Source organism: Crocuta crocuta, unplaced genomic scaffold (genome assembly GCF_008692635.1).
Source record: "Crocuta crocuta isolate KB4526 unplaced genomic scaffold, BGI_CrCroc_1.0 scaffold751, whole genome shotgun sequence".
Classification (NCBI taxonomy): domain Eukaryota; kingdom Metazoa; phylum Chordata; class Mammalia; order Carnivora; family Hyaenidae; genus Crocuta; species Crocuta crocuta.
In genome coordinates, this window is record NW_027530353.1 from 1,499,402 (window position 1) to 1,516,584 (window position 17,183).

The following is a 17,183-nucleotide window of genomic DNA, read 5'->3' on the forward strand; positions in this document are numbered from 1 at the left end:
GCACCCTGCTGCCCCCTCCCCCCCCAAATGAAAGCAAAGTATCAGGTGAAAACAAAAGCGTCTAATCCCGTCTCGCTCATTTCACAATGGAGATGTTATGTACAGATGAAGCGTGAGCAGATGTTATTACACTATCTCGAGCAGCGTCCTCGGGGACGCGGGCACTGACAGGGGCATCAGCTTCCCAGCAGCACCTCTGCTGTTTCCCCCTCCAGGCTTTGAGCGGCGGCCCAGCGGGGCCAGAAAACCGCAGGAGCACAGTGCCTCTTTCTCCCCGGTTCGGATAAAGGTATTTGTAAGGAATACAAGGTCACAGTCTCCTCCGTTGGCCCTCGAACTGGGGCCAATTCATTCCACCAACAAGTGTTAATTGAGGGTCCAAAAGCTCACTCTGGTGCCAGGCACTGTGCAGGGGCTCAGAGACAAATGGACGAGAGCCCTGTGTCCTGCCTCTGGGACCCTGCAATGGAGCACAGGAGGGAAGGCATATAAACAAATAACTGGAACACGAGGCGGGAAGCCTGTGCCAACTGGGCCATTGCCACAGACGACTGTATTTTTAGATGCTTGAATGCCTGCCCCTGTCTGAGCGCGAGATGGGTGGAGACGGGGTCTGAGCCCACGGCCCTTTCCTCAAGCTGTGTGGTTTCGGTTTTGCGTCCTCTCTCTGTTTGGGAGATGGTGGTGGTGATGGTTCTGGCACCGAAGGACCCTGCTAATGTCCTGAGCTTGTCCCAGGGGCTCTGGCTTCTGAAGACCCTGAGCGCGGGAGCCCTGCTATCAAAAAGTTGAGTCTCTTGGGGCACCCGGGGGTCTCAGTCGGTTAAGCCTCCGGCTTTGGCTCCGGTCACGATCTCAAGCCCTGAACTGGGCTCTCTGCTGTCAGCATGGAGCCTGCTTTGGATTCTCTGCCTCTCCCCAGCTTGCGTGTGCGCCCATGTGCACTCGCTCTCTCTCTCTCTCTCTCAAAAATAAACAAATATTAAAAAAAAAGTTGAGTCTCTGAAAAAGCCCGTAATGAGCATGTGCAGAAGCACATGCCAACAGTGCCCTGTGTGTATGCAGGATGGACCATCCTGCAGAGGGGTACTGCAACTGCAGTCATGGGGGGAGCTTTGAAAAACTTTGTATTCTGGCCACACCTCCAGATTCTCTGTGTTTATTGGTCTGGGTGGGGTTTAGCAGAGTGGTTTCCTTTTTTGTTTTTTAAAGGTTCATTTATTTATTTTGAGAGAGAGAGAGCAAGCAGGGGAGGGGCAGAGAGAGAGAGAGAGAGAGAAGGAGAGAGACAGAGAGACGAGACAGAGGATCCCAAGCAGGCTCCAGGCTCTGAGCTGTCAGCACTGAGCCCAGCTCAGGGCTCGAACTCACGAACTGTGTGATCATGAGGTGAGCCGACGTGGGATACTTAATTGCCTGAGCCTCCCAGGCACTCCACTGACACACTTCTTGCACTTGGGCTTTGTTAGTTTCATCAGTCTAGGGGTTTAGAGTTTGCTCAGAATTTGGAAGAGTTTTAGCCATTATGTTCTCGATGATTCCCCTCCTTCCTTTACAGAGAACCCAGTGATCCCTGTGTTTGGCTGCTCAAACTTTCCCACCACTCACTGATGGCTCTATCTATTTACTTGGAGGTCTCTTCTTTCTGCCCGTTATTTCGGGCAGTTAGTACCGTGATGCTCTCACAAGCTGCATGCACGTGCTCACTGGCTGGCTGCCGTCGCTGAGGCCCCTCCGCATGTCCTAGGTGGTCCACGAGACTCTGGTTCATGGGTGTTCCCTGCGTCTTGGGACCTTGCTTGGTGCAGGAATCTGGGGCAGTCACGGAACTCAGGCCACTTTTTCCCTTGCCCCTGAGGCACTAGATAGATTGGTTCGCCGGTTCACGAACATCCTATCGCTGTATGCTTTTGTGTCGGAGGGTTTTTGTTTAGCACAGTAATGCCTCCGATGCCCACCCAGGATGCATGACGTCACATGTATGATCAGCAAGCTGTGGCGTCTAACTGAACCGTGTTCCGTGCTAGGAATATATCATGCTTTCTATGCCCGGTCTCCTTTTGGTGGACATTTGGGTTACTTCCTGTTTGGGGTACTCTCTTTATCTTATTATTATTATTTTTTTTTTTTGCATTTTTATTTTGAGAGAGGGAGAGACAGAGTATGTAGGGGAGGGGCAGAGAGAGACACACACACACAGAATCGGAAGCAGGCTCCAGGCTCTGAGCTGTCAGTGTAGAGCCCGATGCGGGGCTCGAACCCACAAATCGTGAGATTATGACCTGACTTGAAGTCGGGACACTTAACCAACTGAGCCCCCCCCGGGGACCCCTGGGGTGCTATTACGTAAGGCAGCTCTGACCATTCTTGCACAAGACTTTTGTGAGCATGTGCACTTATTTCTGCCTGGAAGGGCAGTGCTGAGACACAGAACTGGCGTAGATCTAAAAACATAAGCAACTGCACTTGTATCCTGGTGTTACATTCTCGGTAACATTTAATCTCCCAGGGAGTTGAGGTTTCATCTGGTGGTCAGTGTGGGGCCTCCATGAATGCATGTGGGTGTCAGTTCCTGGGAGGGACGGTCTGCCACTTATCACCGATTGGCTAGAAGGACTGCTGTTTGGTTTCTAAGGCAGGTCGGAGTTTTGTAAGACTATCAGATGCAGCCGTGAGCCTTGACCCTACCTACCAACGTGGGTTGGGTAGGTGAATGAGTGGCTCATTTACTTCCCGGACCAGTGTGCATAGTGGATTCCGAGCCGTGCCAGGTTTAGGGAGGAACCACGAATCCTCACGCGCCAGTCTTCGTGACTGCTTCTCCTTCCACAGACCTGCACATTTCGCTCTGAGAAGCCAAGGGGCCGGGATTATCAGTCACCTGGCTTCCTCTGAACATAGGGGTGCTGCTGGCTTAGCGTTTCTTCCAGAAGAGCAAGCGTTGAGGTCTCGGGAATGCCTCTGGGTTAGCTCATCAGGGAAGTAGGTGGTCGTACGCCCGCAGTGTGGGAGGTAATACTCGATTGCTTGAGCAGCATTGAGTGCTGTGCCCCTGACTCATTGCCCATTGACGGGGGATTTGGGAACAGGGTGGGTGCGCGCTTCCATCCGGGGCTCTAGCATCGAGAATGCTGACAGGGTACCTGAGGCTCCCCCCGGGGAATCCCAGCGCAGACTGGTGGCTTCTTGTACCCCTCTGTGTATCGGGGAAAGTTCCTGTTTTAGCTCTTCCCAAACTCCGCTTAGATGCCTCGTTTCCTGGAAGAGATGGGAGCGAGCAGGCACACTCGGAATTGTGGAGCTGACGGTTTCTCCCTCTGCTCTTTCAGCCCGAAGAATTACCGAGTTTGCACAGCTTTAAGAGCACGGTCTTCAAAACACCCAAGGTCTGCGGGGTTTGCAAGCAGGTAATTGACGGCCAAGGGATCTCATGCCGAGGTGAGTCTGCGTTTCTCATTCTCTTGCTGTGAAACCGAAATGTGTCTGGCAAGCAAACAAACAAACAAAACCCTAAAATGACAGCCTTCTTTCGGGAGTTTCCAAAAGTGAAATGGCGGAATTCCCCTTCCTGGGTTGTGTTTGACCCGNACACAGCTTCGTGATTGGGAGGAACTCTTCCAGAAGGAGCAGAGCTACTGGTGTGGGACTGGGGACAGTAGTGACAGCGTGGGCATGAGTGCCCTCCGTCCAGCCCGTGGTGTTCGTGGTACTGGTTGTTCAGTTGTGGGCTCGGACCCCTTAGCAGGGTTTGCAAATGAGCGTTCTGCACCTCGGGGCTGGGGCTTCGAGCGGGCCATCAGCCCACTGTCAGGTTCCACTGTCATCAGGAGATAATGCCACCAGCTTTGCCATCTGATGCTTAAGCACCAGGCGGTCAGTACGTTTGCTGTTTGTCGTACTGGCGCGGTAATCAGTCTGTGACAGCAACGTGTCTTGGTTCCCTTGAGCCCTGGAGTCCGGGCTGAGGGTCATGGGTCTGCATCACAGGGAGGGGGAGGATGGTCACACTGCCGTGGGGTGAGGAGGCGGCCCTTCCTCACAGTCCTTGCTGATGGTGCTCCCAGCAGTACCCGCCCTGTCCGGCCCCCCAGCGCCTCTGTTTCGGAGTCCACACCTCGAGACCTCTTCTTTCCTGGCACGTGGCCCTCTCCCTTCACCCCGGAGGTGGCCTGTGTGACAGGGCCTGGGGGGGGCCCCCTTCACCCAGCCCCCCGTGAGCCGTACCCCGGGCCAGAGAGGTCTTGCATTGCAGGATTTGATACTCTTGTGTTTGGGGACCACTCCGATGGCTCCGGACATGGCCATGACATTGACAGGGGATAAAGGCCCATGGAAAGACCAATCTCATTGGGGTAAAAACATGAGAGTTGTGGTATTTTCAGCATTCTGAGGACCTGGCCTTTCCCCTGCCCCCATGGACCACAGGGTAAACTTGTCGGGGGATGGATAGGAGCATGCTGCTCCCAAAGCCGGAGTCGGGAGCCCAGCAGGATCACTGCGGGTGTGGACGGGGCCCGGCAGGGTGAGTGGTTGGCAGCTCAGGGGAGATCGTGGCCTTTCTGTGGTTCTGTTTGGCGCACCTGCCAAAACATAGTTTATCTCTACGGTCTCTTCCTTTTCTCAGTAAACTAGAGACCAAGAAAAGAGACCGTGAGTCATTTTCTGTCCTGTGATCTATACATGTCACCTGTGTTTGCATGTTGAGCCCCTGCGTGCCTGGCGCCCGCAGACGGTAAGGCCCTCCTGTCACATGTGTCCTCTGAGCAGCCACGCACATGAGCCCCGCGAGGTTGTGCCGGAGGCCCTTTCTTTGGCTCGTTTCTGGAGAAGCAGTGGGTGTGCCGGAGGGGAGCGTGAACGGTGGAGATTCCTGTTCTCCCTGTCTGTGCTTGAGTTTTCCTGTAGAGTGACCCTGGGGAACAGAGAAGGACATGGGGAACTCAAGGCTTGTTGACCGGCTCAGAAGAGTGTCCAGTGGTGTTAGTGATGGTGCTGGTGGTGACTGGGGATGACGGCATGGGTGAAAATGGTGATTGTGATGGTGCTGGTGGTGGCGGTGATGGTGATGGTGGCGTTGGTGATCATGGCAATTGGGACGGTGTTCATGGTGGTGCTGGTGGCGCTGGTGGCGAAGGGTGGGGGTATATTCTGTGGCTCAGGCTCGTATTTTTACTCTTCCTTTTCTGGCTCATTCTTGATTTTCAAATCCCTTATTTTCACATTTTAACCTCTTGCTTGACCACGTATTTCATATGTGGCTAGATTAGAAGAAAACGCTTAGTTTTTTAAAAAGTTTATATATAGATTTTGAGAGAAGAGAGAGAGGGTGAGCCAGGGAGGGGCAGAGGGAGACTCACACGGGCTCTGTGCTCTCAGTTCAGGGTCTGTTGCGGGGCTTGAACTCACGAGCCATAAGATCATGACCTGAGTTGAAATCAAGGGTCGGGACGCTCAACCCACTGAGCCACCCATGTGCCCTGAAGAAGCTGCATTTTCCAGAAGCAGTTATGCTTGCACACAGGGGCTATCTTCTCCCTGTTTCTGGAACTTCTCGGGGACAGGCAGAGGTGGGAGTGAGGGTGTCGGTGGGGCCTCACGCCGCCCAGAGCCCCGCTGTGCACTCCCGTGTGGTGACTGCTCTCTGCTNTGAGGGGTTCGGTCTCCGCCGGTAATGCTGTCGCGCGCCTGGTCTGGTCACATGTGAGATCCGCCAGTGGAGCGTACAGGTGCGGGCTCCCTCGGTGTTGGGGTTCTGAGCGGGCCTGAGCGATGTGAGCTCGGGGATGCCGCCCCGAGGGGAAGACGGACCCGGGGGGATGTGGGGTCGGGCCACGTGGCAGCGATGTTGCTGGAAAGGCTTTGTCGGGGTCTCCTAGAGGGTGGTGGAGGACAGACTGGGCTGGAAAAGTGACAATGCAGGAAGGCTGCGGAGAGGAGCACTATGGGGAGGAGCCTGAGGAGATGAGGGCCGAGAGAGGGAGCAACAGGGAGGCCAGAGGGAAGCGGAGTGAGGGGATTTTGTCAGGAGGGTCTGATGACGACTTTGCCCCTTCAGTAAGCAACACGTGTGTTAAGCACCTGCTAGAGTGACAGGATGCCCCAGGGCAGTTTTCTGGGGGGGTCTCACAGTCTGAGGGCGGAGTCCTGCCTGTGAGGGGCTCACAGTCTGAGGGAGGAGTCCTGCCTGTGAGGGGCTCACGGTCTGAGGGAGGAGTCCTGTGTGTGAGGGGCTCACGGTCTGAGGGAGGAGTCCTGTGTGTGAGGAGCTCACGGTCTGAGGGAGGAGTCCTGTGTGTGAGGGGCTCACGGTCTGAGGGAGGAGTCCTGCGTGTGAGGAGCTCACAGTCTGAGGGAGGAGTCCTGCCTGTGAGGAGCTCACAGTCTGAGGGCGGAGTCCTGCGTGTGAGGGGCTCACAGTCTGAGGGAGGAGTCCTGCGTGTGAGGGGCTCACAGTCTGAGGGAGGAGTCCTGCCTGTGAGGGGCTCACAGTCTGAGGGTGGAGTCCTGCCTGTGAGGGGCTCACAGTCTGAGGGAGGAGTCCTGTGTGTGAGGGGCTCACAGTCTGAGGGCGGAGTCCGGTGTGTGAGGAGCTCACAGTCTGAGGGAGGAGTCCTGTGTGTGAGGGGCTCACAGTCTGAGGGCGGAGTCCTGTGTGTGAGGGGCTCACAGTCTGAGGGCGGAGTCTTGTGTGTGAGGAGCTCACAGTCTGAGGGCGGAGTCCTGTCTGTGAAGCCATCCCAGTACACAGTGTGCTAGGTGATTATGGATGAAGGCTTGGGGTAGGTGGCTGATCGCTGGTATGTGCGCTCAGTGCCTGCCCTGTGCCCCATGCTGTGTTACGACCCCGGGACACAGGGCAGACAGGACCATCAGGTCAGCCGAGAGAGCCGCGTGGCCGAGCAGTGCGTGTGTCTGGGCAAGCGTCCCCATGCTGGGGCCCCTGGCCCCCTCTGACCTGTTCCCCTCGCCCGTTCCCGAGAACACTTGAGGCTGAGAGAGGCGAGGGCCCACCTCTCCTTTGGGAAGTGTGGACCTCCGAGCCCATCGACGTCTGGAGGAGCAGCCGTTCTGGGGCAGCACGATGCCGGGGCCAGGATCCCCACCCCGGGCTCTGTGGGCCCTTTCCCTGGACAGGGAGCCCCAGCGTGTGGGTGCAGACCCCCGGGGGTGGAGACACAGGCCCCACGCGGACCCTCAACCCCCACGAGGTGAGCTGAACGTGGCCCCCAACCACCCTGTGGCATTGATCTCCACTTGCTCTCTCTGTCACTCTCTTTTTAAATGTTTTTTTTCTGTTTTCTTTTTGAGAGAGAGAGACAGAGACAGAGATAGAGCACAAGCGGAGGAGGGTCAGAGAGAGAGGGGGACACAGAATCCAAAGCAGGCTCCAGGCTCTGAGCTGTCAGCACGGACCCCGATGCAGGGCTTGAACCCACGAATGACGGTTGATGGAGGTGTCATCCCACCTCAGTTGATAAAAGGACGGACCGCACAATACATCTTGCTGGGCAAACCAGCTCACTCACCCACTGGCTCCCTCACAGAAATAGCACGAATTTCAGATGCATCAGCCATGAAACTGGATCAGAGCTGAAATAGCAGAATGAATATTAGAATAAAATATGCAGAACATCCTTACAGCCACGGACGGAGAGGGAAGGCGTCTCAAATAACGACCAAACACAGAGACTGAATGAAATAATGGGTAGGCATGAACAAGCCATACTTTAAAACTTTCTGAAGATAAACACCCCACAAAATCAGACCAACAACGGTCTTGAAGGCTTGGAGTACGAAAGGTAGGATGGTTAAGGAATTCACACGCCTGGATGGCTCCGTCCGTAAGCGTCCAACTTCGGCTCAGGTCATGATCTTGCAGTCTATGGGTTCGAGCCTTGTGTCGGGCTCTGTGCTGACAGCTCAGAGCCCGGAGCCTGCTGCAGATTCTGTGTCTCCCTTTCTCTCTTACCCTCCCCTGCTCATGCTCTGTCTCTCAGAAATAAGTAAAAAGTGTTAAAAAAATAATTAAAAGTTAAACCTAGAATTTTACATGATCCAGGAATCTGAAGGAAATGAAGTCATTAGCTCAAAGAGATATCCGTACTCTCTTGCTCATAAAACCGTTATTCACAATAGCCAGATATGGAAGCAGTCTCCATGTCCATTGATAGATGAATAGGTAAAGAAAACGTGGTGTAGAAGAACAGAATAACATTCAGCCATATAAAAGGGAGATCCTGCTAGTTGTGACAAAAGGGGCGGGGGGCAGAGGACAGTCTGCTGAGTGAAATAAGTCAGGGAAAGACAGACACTATATGGCTTCACTTATATGTGGATTAAAAAAAACCCCAACAACAACCAAACCACCTCAAAGTCAAGGGAAACGGAGCAGAATGGCGCTTTCAGGGCTGGGTGTGGAGAAATGGGAAGATGTGGGTGTGCGGGCACGAACTTTCAGTTGTAAGATGAGTACTTTGGGGATTTCACATAGTGCGGGCACGAACTTTCAGTGGTAAGATGAGTACTTTGGGGATTTCACGTAGTGCTTGGTAACTGTAAGTAACAGTACTTTATTGGATACTTGAAGTTTGCTGCCAGAATAGATTGATTGATTGATTTTTAATGTTTATTTTGAGAGAGAGACAGTGCCAGCAGGACAGGGGCAGAGAGAGAGGGAAACACAGAATCGGAAGCAGGCTTCAGGCTCTGAGTCTTCAGTACAGAGCCTGACGCGGGGCTCGAACTCACGAACCACAAGATCGTGACCTGAGCCGAAGTCGGACGCTCAACTGACTGAGTCACCCAGGCGCCCTGCTTCAAGAATAGATCTTAAATGTTCACACACACATATGCAGTGCGCTGGACGTGGTAATTAACGTGGTTGTGGCAAACGCCTCACAATGCAGACCCGTGTCAAGTCATCAAGCTGTATGTACACTTTGAACATATACAATTTTGTCAATTATATGTCGGGAAAGCCAGGAGCAAACAGCGACAGAGCCAGAGCTGCCGTGCTGGCTTGTGAGAAGGGTACGAGGTTAGGGCGAGGCTGGCGGCCAGGGTAAATGCGTCCCTCTTATCCTCTGGGGCGTGTGTGTGGGGATGCATTTCGTTGGGGACCTTCTGGGGCTTTCCGCGGCCCCCCTGTCCCTGGTGGTCAGGTGGGGAGTGCCCCCCTGTGTGCAACCCTGCCGGACCGAGAGCAGGGGGCACCTGAGGTCTCATGAAGAGAAACACACAGGCAACACCCAGAGGGTCCGTGGCTCCTTCGTGGCGTGTGGAGAAAGTGCAACCAGCCTGTGCCATGGAAGGTGTTACCATGGCAACCGTTGGGTCGGCACGGCTGCCTCTGCTCGTGTTCGTGCTGCTGTTACAGGACGTTGGTGACATACGACCTAGGGCACCGTCCTGGATGAGCTTTGTCTGGAGGAGGGCGAGGGGCCAGAGACCACTGTGGAGTGCTGAGCAGTGGGGGACTTCGGGGACACACTGAGGGGCTCAGCCCGGCCCTGGAGGAGTGACGGAGGGTTCCCGGGTGCAGACGGTGACTGCCTTGGAGAGAATCTGGGAGAAAGGAGCGAGTCATCTGGGCGCGGGAGGGCGAAGGGGGAGTTCTAGCAGAGACAGCGGCACGGGGCAAGGGCTGAGCGTGGAGGTGGTGTCCTGAAGGTCTGGGATGGGGCGGGGCCTCAGGTGCACCTGAAGACACCGCAGGGGCCGTCCGTAAAACTTCGGGGCTCGCCCACGTACGTTCTAGAAGCAATGATCCACCTTACCTTAGTGCTCAGGTGGTTTGTACCACGTCCCTCCGATTCGTCGGCCTTTGTGATTGTCATGGCTCTGGCTCTCGTGTGGCCAAGTCGTCTGGCTCACCCTGAATGTGTCACACCATCATCACCGTGCTGCTGACAGAGCCCCTTCCGGGCTGAGTTGGCCGGTGGTGTAATTATCTGCCTCTGCGTGACGGATTCCTCCAGAAGCCAGTGCCGACCCAGGGCGGGAGCGTCTCCTCTCTCCCCACGTCTGTGGGACAGGGGTTTGGGAGTCCTGTGGCTCTAACTGGGGCCCTTCCTGGCTGTCTCCCTCACGCGGCTGCTGAGGTGGTGCTGGCTGTGGGCGCCAGGCCTCGGTTCCCCGACCTGAGCCTCTCTGCAGGTGCCCACGGAGCCCTCGGGCCATCTTGGAAGTTTGAGACTCATGTCCCAGTCCCAGGCTGCGGGCCGCCTGCCTGGCTCCGTGCGTGTGGGGCCGGGGCCTCTGCCTCGCCTCCCCTCCCCTGCCCTCCTGGCCCTGGCTGTGTTTCTGTCTGCCTTCCTCATCTGGCGTGGAGGCCCCGTTGCTTCGAGAGGCACATCCATTCCGATCAGGAAACCCCCAGTGCCCGTGCACACCCGTTAGGACGCAGAGAGTAAATATTTGTCTTTGCGGATGATCTCAGGAACCTCAGAGGCAGAGAAAGACCATTCAGAAGAGAGATCTCCTGAAGATAACGACCCCGGCTGTTCTGTTCAGTCCTGACGGGGCTGGCCTCCAAGTTACTTTGTCTTGTTACTTTGCACTTGGGGTGACCTGCGTGGAGCTGAGGCTGAGAGGGACGACGGAGTGTGTGTGTGTGTGTGTGTGTGTCTGTGTGTGTGTGTCTGTGTGTGTGTTGGAGGATGGTCTGGGCTTCCACACACTGAGCTGAATTTGGGGCCCGCCTCCTGACCCGAGGCCTTATTCTCTCAGGACCCCTGCACACTTGTATACATTGACATTGTGTTTGTCGTCTCAAAGCTGTCTTTTGAATGGGTCCCCTGGGCAGGAGAGGGAACGGAGGCCCAGAGAGGTCACCGGCCTTGGCCGTCGATTAGGTCCCTCCCTCCATCCCACAGCTGCCCCCCAGAACCCGCGACGGGGTTCCCTGTCCCGCAGTTTCTGCCCGGCATGTGGCGCTGGCCGGGCCCGCGTGCCCGAGGCTCCTGGGGGCCGCTGGCACTCCCCTGCCCTCAGCCCGGTGGCCTCCGGAGGGCGGGCCCGTGACATCCGCATTGGTTCCGGCTCTCCGTCTGCGCCGTCGGGAGAGCCCCCAGACTGACACAGGTCTCTCTGCTCATACAATGGCCCTGGCCGAAGGGTTCCCCGCAGGAATTCAGACGTGGATTTATTCTGAGGGCACGTTCCCAGGCCGTCCGGAAGCTCGGGGAGTGCTGCGCTCAGCTGGCGGCTTTCTCACTAAGTGAAAGGCGCCAGCTCTGGCTCCGGATGGGGGAAAGTTCTAGTTTCTCGTCCCTCCCTCTGCCGGGAGAAGCTGGCACCCGCCTGCGCGCACCCGGGAGGCCTCGTGCGGCTCAGATTCAGGGTGGGTGTCCTCCCGGTCTGGAAGTGCTGCCCACGGCAGGGCGCCAGCTGGGTGCTTGGACACCATGTGCGCCGAGCTGTGGGCCGAAGCTTGGGGCCGCGGGGCAGGGGCGGACCCCCCTCGGCCCCGATCCCCGAGGGTCCAGAGGGTTTGCTGGTGCGAGACCTATTGCTGCAGAGCCCGCTCCACCCACACACCTTCTTTCTCTTTTTCTTGCAGCCTGCAAGTACCCTTGCCACAAGAAATGTGAAGCCAAGGTAAGCGCCGGCCGTGTTCCTCCCCTGGGGGGGCCGTGACCCCGCCGTGGCCTTGGCCCGACGGTGGGNGACGCCTTGGCCTGCGGCCACAGGCGTGAAACCCTTGGGAAAGGGCTGCTAGATGCTTCGATAGCGCGTATACTTTTCGTCTCCAGAGGAAGCCTTGGAGCCATGGGTTCTGTGTTCCTAATTATAGAAAGTAAAGCTCAAGAATTCGGTTTCAGACGAGAATGGAGTAACTGGCCCTGAACACGGCTCAGCCCTCCCGCCCAGCGGGCCACCCCTTCTTTCTCAGGATTACATCACACCGCTTTTCGGGGCTCAAGGGCGGGTAGGGAAAGGGTTTAGGGCACAGGCTCTGGCTGGCCCGCCCTGTGTTGTGGGAGCCCCTCTCAGGCCCCACAGACCCCTGGGCTGGAGGCCCCGGGAGATGGGGGTTTAAAGAGCCTTGGGGTTCTGTGGCTGCCGTGTCCCTCCTGGGTTGGCTGTTGCTGAGAAGTTCCAACTGGTGCAGCTCTGGGCAGGATTGGGTGCTGGGGGCGAGCTTCTTGGGCCCCGTTCTATGCATGGAGGCCAGGGATGCCAGGCTCTCCACCCGGCCCACCACATGCATACATGCGCACATGCACACTTCACACCCATGCGGGAACACACACACACAGACGGCACACACACAATTCACACAGGTCACAGTCACACTCTTCACACACAGACACACGCCCTCATATGCACACACACACGTATGTACAGGTAGGAGAAGTACAGGCTAGTCTGGCCCTGTGTTTTTTTCCCCAAGGAAGAGAGACTAAATGACTTCTTTTTAAACTCTTCGGATTGGGGGATTTGGAGCACACGAGAAGTGGAGAGGGCTGCCCAGCCCCCGGGCTGGCAACCCTGTCCTCTCTGAACCCATTTCCCCCCACTGCTCAGAGCTGTCACGTGATGTGCATTTAAACAGCCGTGCTGGCTGTCCTGAGTCCTCCTGCGTGTGTGTGCATGTGTGCACACGCATGTGTATGTACCTGGATGTATGTGCATGTGTGCGCATGTCTTTGCACCTGCATGTGTGTGCCTAGATGTGCTTGCGTGTGTCTGTGTATATGTGCAGGTGTGCCTGGATGTGGATGGATGTGCATGTATGTGTACAGGTGCATGCGTGCGGTTGTGTGCTGTGTGTGTGCCTGTGTGTGCCCCCATCTGTGACGGTTTCGTGGGCCCAGCCACACGTGCCTGGCAGCGAAGAATTGAGCCCCACTCCTGTTGGCACCGTTTCTTGAAGGGGCCCAGAGCCGGCTACTAATGGAATTGAATTCTTCAGCTCAAAGACTATTTCAGAAGTCTTAGCTCTCACCGATTATGGCATTTCTAGCCGCAGTAATTGGCAGTGTGCTCAGAGGTAGATAAGTGTTCTCTGTCTGTAGATCAGGGCAGGGGGAAATGTATCCGAATTTGTTTTTTTCCGATAACCCAGCTTTGAAAGGCAGGGGAGAATGCCACCGGGAATAACAGCGCCCCTTCTTATCCCGAATCCATAACGCCGTGGCTGCCGGGCGGGAAGGGGCCATACATTCCCAGCCACCGCTGGGGATACACGGGGCGGAGAGGGTGCAGTTCTGTCTCCCAGGAGCCAAGCTGTGGCGCTCCCACACAGTGTGGGCCCCTGCTTACCGCATGAGAGCGTGTAATGTGCCCAGGGCTTGCTCGATTTCCTGACCGACGACAGGGTTGCTGTGGTTTAGGATAAGGTCCGACTGCTCGCTGACCTGGGGAAGGCAGGCACTGTGGGTTCCTTTGTGACCCCCTCGGTGAACCCCGCTGTGCTGTGTCACCAAGGAGAGAACCATCTCTAGAAACCAGGCTGAGCCACGGCAGAGAAGCCGAGTCTTGTGTTGGGATCAAGAAGGCCGGATGGACTTGGGTCACTGGCTTCCTGGCCATCAGGCAGTGTGGTCCCTTAGGGGAGGCCTTGAGCTCAGAGGGCACACAGGGGCAGTGACCCAGGCTGGGATCCCTGTGGGGGCTTCTCGTCCGCTGGAGCAAGTCTCTGGGGCTACAGTTTGTTCATGCGTAAAACAGGTGACCGATATGTCCCGCAATCCGGGTGGAGACTGGACAGCTCTTAGCTGTTGATTATTTGATGATTTTGGTTTTAGGGAAGTCCCATAATCTATGTATAATGGAAAGTTTGGGATTGCAAACACTTTGCGCCCTGGGAGACTGTGCATATTCACTGGGGCCCCGTGCTTTGCTGTGTCGGCATGAGTGGTTTCCCCTTGACTGCTGGTTGGCTTCCTGGCAGAAGCATAAGGAAGTAGGAGAAAGAGCTATATTAGAAAGGCCGGGGATGGGGTCCCCCCATGTCCCCCAAGTGTCGCAAAGGCGGGGTTCCCCTGGGCTTTGGCGAGTGGCCAGGTGCACTGTGGTGGTACGAATCGCGTCCCTCCCACTTGAGGGACTTCCACATCCTTTCCACGTCAGCCCGGACCAGATGCAGCTGCTCCTAGAGGTGCCCTCAGTTCACAGAGCATTACGTATGGAATCCGTACTCTTTCTGAGGCCCCAGGTAGGGATGACCCGTGAGATGGCAGAGCTGAACATGTCCAAGGGGCTAGGTACGGAGCAGTCACCTTGTACAGGGTCCCCCCTGCTGTGTGTCTCAGGAGCCAGGGCTCTGTCCTCAGACCCCTTTGTCCCTTCCAGAGCGTGCTGCCCACAGGGCCGGCTCACCTCTCCTCTTTCTGGACGTTCCTTACTGGAGGTAAAGTACGGGACTGCACCCGGGTGAGTGGAAGCCCCCTGCAGGAGGGGTGAGGGGCTGCGGGCTGCCACAGGGCCCACCTTGTGTGGCTGTCAGGTGCCTGCTAAGCTGGGTGCCTCCCCCCACCCCCGCCAGATGCTGAGCTTGGTAATGGGCATGTGGCTGCGCTCTCTGAAGGGTCAGATGGGCCTCCCCCTCCCTGAACCACGTCTGGGCCCCGGGCAGCAGGGCCCTCAGCCTCCTGCCTCTGCTGGCCTCATGTGCGGGTGATGCCCGCGTTCCGGCTGTGGTCGGTGCAGGAGCCACCACGAGGCCCAGAACCCACGATGTCCTCAGAAACCACCGTCCTGTCTGTCCCTGGGGTCACCAGGTGTCCACTGCTGTGAGTGAGGCGTCGTGACCATGAACTCATGCCTGCCGCGTCCCCTTTGTCTGCAAGCAGTCCCGATCTCTGCTGCGTCCCCGGTGTGTGCTCCCTGCATCGGACCAGCAAACTTGTCACCGGCTGCCGCGTCCCAGCAGTCCGGGGTGTCAGGTTTCAGGGTTCAGGTTTTTGCCGTCCATGTATTCTTCCCGGGTTGGCCGTGCATCTGGGGCCTTACCCCCTCCCCCTGCCAGCCTGCGCTCTTCTGCTTCCAGCGCAAGGCTCCAGGCCTGACCCTGTGGTGCCTGCTTCTGTCCCAGGAGGATGCCTGTGGGCTCTTGACCCACCAGTCTCCCCCTCCCCCCCCCCACCGCCTGTCCCCAAGGGCTTTGCTTGGGTCTGTCCTCCCCGTGTGAGCCCAGGGTTCTGGTTGTTGCTCAGTTTCTCTGACTTCCTTTGGAAGTGCCAGCGGGGCTGGGGACATGTCTCCGGGACTCTGCTGGTGGCGGGGCTCCAGGCCTAGCGGGGACGACTGGATTTTTGATGAATCCCAGGAGCGCTGGCACTAGCGTGTCATGAGGTGCCTGCTTCTGCCATGGTCACTGGTTTTCCTTTCAGGGCTTGGCTCAGGCTCTGAGGTCTGCTCCACGAGAGGCTGTTTCTTTAGCTTCCATTAATCACAAAAGCATGGGTGTGTGCGCGTGATGTGGCCAGGCGCAGAGCTGCAGCTGTTTAAATGTGGACATTCTGGAAGGTTCCTCGGAGCACAGCCCTTCCTGCCCTGTCACATTTGGCCTGAGCGTCTTAGAGACCCCTTGAGCAGAGGCCCGCATGACAGAGTAGCCAGTGTCCTGTGTCCCCTGCATCAGTGGGACGTGGGGGGAACGGAAGGAATGGCACGGTAATGGTGTGACATCACCGTTTGACAGGCTGCGGGGGGCACGTGGCCCTCAAGTGTGGACAAAACCTAGAAGGAGCGCTTGGTGAAGACTTTCCTTCTCTTTAAATGTCAGTGACCAGATTCACTGGTTCATGCAACTGTCCTCACGCCTGCCCTCCGTCTGGGAGAACAGAAGTGGAAAATAGGGTTTTCCATGTGTAGCCGACAGAAGCAGCCAGTGAAACCGTGGGGCCCACAGAGAGAGGAGCAAGGACACCTGGGTCTGAGCTTGACAACGCCCCGTGGAAGCTGTAGCTCCAGCCGTGGGCTCTTTCATCATGAGATCAGAACATAGGCACCTTCTGTGAGCGGTCCCAGAACCCGGTTCAGCGGCTAGAGTGAGTGCCGCCCCACAGGCCTTCTGGAGGGAGGGTCTCCCCCTTGAACTTGCATACCGGGGTCATCTGCGTCCCGCGTCCCAGAAGCAGGTGTATTTCCCTGCAGCTGCAGTTACTGGAGATCATACTGTCTGCAGTCACGGTCATTATTGTCCTAGGTCAGCCGTCTCCCGGCATGTGGACTGCTGCGTGAACAGCACAGATCATATGCGTTTTGTTCCTTAACTGTTGACCCGAGGCTAAAGTATGGTGTTTTCTGAGGTCTCTTCCCGGGAATGACATCTTCTCTTTCAAGCAGACCAATCCCGTTTTCTTGGCTCACCATGTGCCTCTCACACAGCGTGGGCCCAATCTGAACGCGGTTCCGTCCGGCCAGCAGCATTGGAGCAGAGTGTTCGTCCCTGTGGGGTTGCCTTGGTGCTGGCCGGCTCTGTGACATTTCCCTGCCCCCTCCCCGGCCCCCCACTTGGCTGGCCCCCCCTCTCCCTGCTTCTCCCAGCGTCCTGGGTTAGTACCCGAGGGCCACAGCCATGGCTCCTCCCCAGGGAGGACTTATGCGCCCCCTGCCCATGGAGGAGCAGGACACTCAGGTGCCACCACCTGCTGGTCCTGGGTCCCCTGTGACTTTGCACGACTGTCTGCCTAGCAGGAGCAGCCCCCACTCCCGTGTGGCCCTTCCGCCGGTGTGTGCCGGGTGTCCATGGAATTTGTCGCCTGTCTGCTCTCGGAGGGGCACCATCCGTTTACCTGCGTGAGGACGGGTAACCCTCTGTGTCTCTGGACTCTCTGCCCCACCCTGCTCAGTGGCGCGCACATGCGGGTGTCCGCCCTGCTGACCCCCGGCCGGAAGTAAGCCCCTCCTGTGGGGAGGATCAGCTCGCACCGGCTGCCGCTGCCGCGTTTGCCTCCCACATGCTCCTGGTGGCCTGCTTGTCACCTGCGTCCCCCATACAAAGGGGAGGGGACCTCCACAGACCGCTCTCCAGACTCTCCACGGCGCCTTGCCGCTCGTCTGAGTCTACGGCCCTGGCTGCTTTCTAGAAGACCCAGTTCTTCGTCCTGCATTCACAGTCCCTGTGAGCTAACGCTCTGCCGTGGTTTCCTTTTCCAGACCCGCTACTGCCTTTTACAGACCTGCATATGCTTTTAGGAACTGCTCAGAAGCTGTGGTCCATGGCCCGTTGT

The 17,183-nt window shown here is 57.1% G+C and overlaps 1 protein-coding gene across 1 annotated transcript in view; it reads left to right on the plus strand.

The window, feature by feature from the left end:
* Positions 1-17,183, plus strand: part of TNS3 (tensin 3) — a 172,646-nt gene that overhangs the window by 10,793 nt on the left and 144,670 nt on the right. The window contains 2 exon segments of the mRNA XM_077765786.1: positions 3,330-3,438; positions 11,561-11,598. Of these exon segments, the coding sequence (XP_077621912.1) occupies positions 3,330-3,438; positions 11,561-11,598 (147 nt within the window).